General features: G+C 42.0%; 1 protein-coding gene across 1 annotated transcript; it reads right to left on the bottom strand.

Moving 5' to 3' along the window:
- Nucleotides 1-250: 250 nt before the first annotated feature.
- Nucleotides 251-4,288, bottom strand: LOC135468124 (E3 SUMO-protein ligase EGR2-like). The gene is made up of 2 exons (XM_064746198.1): nucleotides 3,885-4,288; nucleotides 251-2,869 (listed from the first exon to the last, which is right to left on the bottom strand). Exons 1-2 carry the CDS (start codon nucleotides 4,114-4,116, stop codon nucleotides 1,428-1,430), a joined length of 1,674 nt encoding a protein of 557 aa, XP_064602268.1. The 5' UTR covers nucleotides 4,117-4,288; the 3' UTR covers nucleotides 251-1,427.
- Nucleotides 4,289-7,432: the final 3,144 nt, after the last annotated feature.

Raw genomic sequence — 7,432 nt, 5'->3', positions numbered from 1 at the left:
ACAATTAATGACAAAACAATAAACAACAAAGTCCAAGAATGAAATTCAACAGTGTCAATTTTTTAATCTTTTGTGTCATATATCAGTTGATAACAGCCTGACGGCGCTCAGTATTCCCGGCTTCTCAACCAGCAAGAAACGAATACAGTCGACATAAGGAAAACCAACAGAACAAAATAACATTCAACAGAGAAATATATATATATATATATATATATATATATATATATATATATATATATATATATATAGATGGATAGATAGATAGGGCTTGTACTATGGGAGAACAACTGGATAGCATCTGAACATGGTACACATGTAAACAAAATAATGGCAAAAATTTGTGCTGGATATTATATATAAACTGAACAACAGAATCGCCCATAAAGTACAGACAACCAGGCCTACGGGCTTCACAAATATATATGCTCTTAACATACACAATAACAGGAACTCGCGTATATCGTTTACCTTCAATACAACAGCGTCAACATTAACGTATAGAAATTTCATAAAGTACTGTGTAGAAAAATAAAAGGTGATATTTTCTGCCCAGGTAACAAGTAACGCGACTGATACTAGCACGAACACAGGCGGGACAACAAAATGAACTTGAACGACGTCAATATGACGAATTCTAACTGTAAACCCAAGTTGCAGAGCGCTCTGGGATACACTAATAAACACGTGCATGGCACGAGACAATTTTATGTCAATGAAATATGAAGTATGACAACTGATAAGGCAGCTTGAGTGAGTGAAAATACGTCAAAAGGACAATAACCAATGTGCACCGGTCACATATACTGTCACATTTACAATGGAGTCACAAGAAAAAAAACTCAGGACATTTATGTACACATCTATACATAATACAAAACAATTATGCATCGTACTTCAAACACTCAAAACTGCGGGGTTGACAACACTTTGTTATGGCCATCGAATCAATCGACTTATGAAAAAAATATACGTAGAATTAAATAAAATAAAATAAAAAGACATCTTTTAAAAATGTACGTCACCGAGATATATAAAATTTTCTTTGCTTTTCTTTTATGAAACCATGCACGATATCTAAAGCCATTTGTGATAATAGCGAATTTAGGCTGTAACAATGTGCAGTATATAAACACTACATGAATAATACAAAAGCGAACGTTTGTACAGCGCATCGCTAAACGCTTTCACCTCACACCATGCAGACTCTTCGAGACAGATTAGTTATACAGCAGTACTTCACGCACGGCGACACCAATTTTAATGACTGCGGATCAATGAACGAATCAGCACGTAGGTACACTGGTAAGTTTCTTGTAAATGGGTGATTTTATCACAACTACAGCTGTAGTGCACAGCGGTAAGACAGGAAATGTTTGACAGAAAGTCAGTATATAGAATGAATAATAATAGATGGATGTGTAAGTTTATAATGACGCTGTCGTGACCGGCAGTGGCAGAGAACTGACTGCACTGGCACATACTGATTCCAATAGGTCAGCGGGCACAGATCCCGAGGTGCTGGACGAAGAAGGCAGGGGAGCACTAGCCGCCAACATTTTGGCGTCTTTTTTCATCTTCTGCTTCAAATGTACTTTACTGTGGCGCTTCTTTTCGTCACTTCGGGCAAACTTACGCCCACAAATGTCACAAGAGAACGGCTTTTCGCCTGTGTGAGTACGAATGTGTGTGGTGAGGTGGTCGCTCCTGCTGAAAGACCTCATACAGATCCGACACTGGAATGGCTTCTGGCCTGTATGAATACGAATGTGTCGCGTAAGTTCGTCACTGCGAGAAAAACGCCTGTCACAGTTCTCAACTGGGCATGGGTACGGCCTCTCGTGAGGTGGGGTCTTACTAGGCCTGTTGGGGTACTTTCGGGGCTTAAGGGGCAACAGTTTCATAGCACCTGACACTTGTTGATAAGGCTGATTTAACACAGTATCAAGAGTCTTCGACGCACTGGTTGAGGATGTGACAAAGTCTGATGTGGCAAGAAGCAGTGTCTCAGCGAGTGGGTCCGAGATAGGCTCAGTTTTAATGGTCTGAGAGGGCGTAAACTGGCCCTGGGCCGCGCTCACTTGTAAAGCGGCAAAGTCCGGCAACTGACCCTGGGGGGATTGTTGTGAGGCCCATTTGTAACAATAAGCCTTGCTGTACAAATCATCTGTGTTGACAGTCTGAGCCACGGAACAGGGCTGACTGACAGTCACACAACTGGAGCCTGGAAAGCTGACACTCGTGCTCTGTTGGGCACAGCTACTGTAGGTGGGGGGTTGCTTCATGGCAAAGTTTGACATCGAGTTTTCGAAGGATATGGAGCGTGTGTAGGGCGGTGGTGGTGAGGAAAACGACATAGACTCTGGAACATCCATCGGGCTGTCAGCGATCGTCATCTGGGGTTCCGGGGTAGAGTGAGATGAGCAGCTACCGGCCAAAGGGGACCCGAAGTCCGCCGCCGAATACTGGTCCGAGTCCTGCCGGCCACAACTGAGTTGTTGGCTCGGGTGGGGTGGGGACTGCTGTGACTGCGGTGTAGACGGGGCAGGGCTGTAGGTGGGGGTTGGCTGCCGGCACTGCATTGGTGACATGGTACTGAAGGTGGTCTGTGTGCTGGAAGGGTTAACAACGGAGACTTGGGCAGCTTGAGAGATGATGCTGAGAAGAGGGGACAGAGGGGTGAACAGAGCTGGGTTGATGGGCGGGAGGCTGGCATCGCCGGACGATGAGGTGGGGGTAGCGGCCGTGGTCACCAGGGTCCCCGTGTAGGAAATCTTGTAACCTTGTTGCTGTTGGCATTGTGATTTCACGGGTTGCATACCCTCGAAGCTGGACTTTTCTGGGATCGTGATAGAAGCCTCGATATTTGCTGGAAATACAGAAATGGTGAAACACACATAAGTCACAAACAAGAGAATCACCGAATGTCCAAATGCATGTGATTCAGATTGCTGAAAGACGATCACGGCACAAAATTAAAAACCAATATTCTCACCCAACAACATTGTAATAAAAATATCTTCAGCGTTGCGTCAAACCAAAGGGGTTGAAGAGTCAACAGTAGTAAGTAAAAGGTATTGACCGAAGCCCGAAGAATCTTTGTCACTTGTTGGATTCAGCTACCATATGTCCAAGTTGCCAATGTATAACGCAATGCACTACTGAACTGTCACAAGGCGAGTGAATTGATCTGAAGTAGAGACGGCTTCTATAAATACTGCCACACGCGCTTAAAACGTCACAGCCGTAGAAGATGAAGATGTTTAGTGGATATTTATAGAATATAGAAGGAAAAGCAAACCCCGCGATGCCAGATAGCTGATAAACAATTAGTTTGTTGTATTATAAAAATAGCTGTATCACCGCCCCCGAGTCTACCCCCGCCTTGCGTGGGTGGTGATGGTAAACAAATACGCGTGTCATTTTTACTACGACCAGGGAGCCATTGTCTTATGGTAATTATTGTGCCAGTACAACATTACAGAAACACAAACAGAACTATTGACCAAGGCAATAAAACAAACAAAAGCTGCATTAACGGTTGTCGGCACAAGCTGTATACATACTTAGCAAGGTACTGGCGAGTCTTGTAAGTGTGTATAATTGCGAACATGTATACTGTACCGCTAAGGGCTGGAGTTCACAACAGGGTAACCTGTCTCCATGAGTAAACCTCGGCAAAGCAAAGCGAACTTTGAACGATAATCTAGGTCACGTACAAACAGCTGTATGAATGAAAGGCCTGACAGGAATAATGAGCCGTCGACAGCCGCAGCGCACTGGGCATGCTCACACAGCGAGCCGTTTAGATAGAGCCAGCCACTACCGACCTGTTTGAACAACGGGCCAACAGCGCAAGTTACAGAGAAATGAAGTCGACTTACCAGTGGCTGTAATAGGTAGAGGTCCGAATGTATCCGCTCCGAAGAAAGTTGTCTCCGAATTGGTAGTCACTGGTGTGTTTAAAGTGTCCTCTACGGACTCGAACAGTTGTCGGCCCATGGATCCAGTTGTACTGAGCGCCTGAGAAGGCGGGTGATAGGTGTCGAAGCTCAAATTCATTTGGTCACTGGCCAGGGCGACCTGTGAAAGAGTATCCAATCCGTCCATAATCATAACGGAAGTTTGACAAGTCACACCGATCAGACGACAAGTAAGACAAGATCACGTGCTGGAGGTAGCTCACAAGCTAGTCCAGACTAAAATCAAGAAACAAACTACAACAGGTTCTCTCCAACATTCGCTCAGACTGATCTCGATTTATCAATGAACCTCTGCCTTATATACCAAGGGCGCATCAATGAACGGTTTGACGTATGTTGTCCCATATATGGAGAGACCTAATTCTTAAACAGCCAATAGTATTACTGCTTCATTCAATTGGCGAACAATCAAGACTGACGTCAATGTGACGTAGGCTACATAAATGATCACACAGCTTTTTCACACAGCAATGGAGTCATAGCCGTTGACAACAGAAAAAGGCAAACCCTGCCAAACTAAGCACAACTACAGACATATTTTTAACATATACATCTTTCTCGTGTTCTGAGCTGTCGATAGATGTAAATTTTGTTCAGAAATGGTTCTTTTTAATGCGTGCACATGCCATAGTACAGCCAGCGGTGGAAGCTCATTAATTATTCATGCTGGTCTCCCGGTGGTTGACCTCTGACCGTTGTGGTTGAGCACCTCCATATATGGATCGTGGGAATTTTGACGTCAGCTAAGCTAGATTCCACAATTGTGAAGCTGTCTACGTCACAGACTAAGGCACCACCGACATTACCAAATAAGGAAATACTTCCGACACAGCTTCGGGTCACTCCGAGATAGAAATTTCATTCATAATATTGGCTTCACCTACACGGCGAGAACCGAGCTCACCCGAAACGAACATGACGAAGGCTGACGGGTTTATATTTGGAGATTCTCGTAGATCACGATCGTTCACGGGAAATGACGACTATGATAAATTACTACATACGCACGTGGTTAACCAGCGGCGGAAGTGGCGGACTTCTGGTTGTAGTAGTGCGTGAGTGCTAGTATCGTAGTAGAATCTGACGACCTCACGGAAAAAAGGGGGTCGAGCAATTGTGCGACGAATCCATGTTCAGGCTAACATGTTACGTATTTAGCTCACACGGCTTATTTTAGCAGGCATAATTTTCACCAGATACCTTACTGACCTCCTTTTATTAAGGTAGATCTAGAATGAATATCAATACGCGCTATAAACTAAACCCATGGTTGTACATGTTTGTGTAAACATTAAGCCATAAGCCCATCAAACCACAAACAGTTTACGCCACAAAATTATTCTGCAGATGGTTACAGTTCCCTAGATGGTTATATTGTGCGACAACAATGCGACCTGGGCATACAGTTTATTATATTTAAAATTAAATTCTTAGCCATCATTTTTCGCTTTTTAGCCCCCACTCAGATAATAACTGAACTTCTCACAAATTAGAAAATATACACGTAGGTCTTACATTCTGTACCCCAGCAAAACATGCTTAGTTTATATTTAAAATCGATATAATTTATTTTTGTACAAAACTGCATAGGAAATTGACTCCCTTGTAAGTTGTGCTGTTTCACATTAGTCAAGTTAATAAAAACACATCCCATGCATCGAATTGGCACGCCAGTACCCGTTAATGTTTAAGGAACGGGAAATACAATCAGCATTTGAACACATCCATTTTATATCCCCCCTCCTCACACCCCAAAAAATATTACTACAATAAAAATGTAAGAAAAAATACTTCCTGTGTACATGTATTTGAAATTTAATGTACACATATATTGCTTTAAAATAATTTTTAAAATATGCGATTATTGTTTAAATGCAATCCACAATGCATGATAACGACTGACCCATGTCTAAAGCCATGCATTTTAGCATGCATGCTTTACGTCAGATCCAAAAACCGATACCTATAAAAAATTAACTTAACATCAAAGAAAATTGAATGTAACCACATTTTCACACATAGCTAGATTTCCTCGATTATGTGCTGGTTCCCTTCCTTGTTGTGTTTACAATTAAACCACCTTAGGCTCGCGGAAACTAACGTGAAGAGGTTTGGCTGACCTGGTAACGTCATCTAACCAGCATGTTGGGATATCCGATATGTGGTTTACATTGTGTGCGTATATATATAGGTTATGTTGAACTAGAAACAGGTCTTTTTTTTGTTCAACTTGCCTTCGGGTCGTTCTAGAAGTTTCTGCTTAATGTATAAATTGCCTTTCTTCTGAAGTCATACACAGCGCACTGGATGCTATATTTGTCGTTGCTCATTTTTTCAATCTTTTCTTAAGCTTGACGTAACTGGAGCGCAGCCAATAATCTGGGTCCCCTAATTTTTGTGTATTGTGATCAGGTAGATATGCAGATGAATTAGCCTAAGGGTGCCAGAGTCAAATACATGTACATATAGTGCTACATACTGCCTTCGAATGGATGCTCATTCGCTGATCACATGCATCGTCAAGTTTTTAAAACCCTCCTCTCGCCAACTTAATTTGTACAGACATTCGTTTGTTTCCTTTTTTTCTCTCTTCGGGGGAAATTGTTAATATGATATATGTATCCATGATACTGGAGCAGGCACTAACCCGAATGACGTGTTTGTACAGTGTACATACATGTTGCGAGATACGGTTCATGTGCATGATGCGTCTCTCGAAAGGGCGTTTCCCTGCCAACGCGCGCCAGTCAAACAGAATGCTGCGTGTTGCTGCATATGAGATCACAGAATTTGTAACATGTTCACGGTGATGCACGCCTGATTCAAATGCAAACGGCGCTTTCATGCATATTTCATCATGCATAAATCGACCAATGAAAACAACGCAAAGTCAGAAACACCATTAAACACGACTGTAAAGTTTAAGACAATATTTTAAGATCTCGAGTCTGTTTGTGACGACAAGCATGCGTTCATTACGTATCTGCTCTACCTTGCATTTGTTACTTGGTAAAAGTCGTTTAACACTGCCCTTACATACGTGTAGAGGATCATTTCGTGAAATCAAATTACATAAATAAGAAATATATATGCTCGGGATGGTGAACTAAATTTGTTAAATCACTGACATGTACTGGAAATTGTGTTTATTCATTTTATACATATGTATTCACATATGGTAAACATGCACGCATCCTCGGCTTGTAATGGCATTTAAAAAAAATTTTCTTGTTAACTTATAGATTAACCAAACTTTTTTAATAAAGAATTTTTGGAGTGATGCTATATGGTGTAACAGTAAATGACATCTGCCATACTTGCACATTACTACACAACCTCAATATACATTCATAGCCGAGGTAGTTACATGCGTGTATAAAAACATGGCGTAACATGTCAAAACAACAAGCACTTGCCATTTTCAAGTAAACAATGCTCCCTATATTTCG

Source organism: Liolophura sinensis, chromosome 6 (assembly GCF_032854445.1).
Source record: "Liolophura sinensis isolate JHLJ2023 chromosome 6, CUHK_Ljap_v2, whole genome shotgun sequence".
Taxonomy (NCBI): Eukaryota; Metazoa; Mollusca; class Polyplacophora; order Chitonida; family Chitonidae; genus Liolophura; species Liolophura sinensis.
The sequence above is the reverse complement of the archived record's forward strand: the minus strand, read 5'-3'. Positions and strand labels throughout refer to the sequence as shown.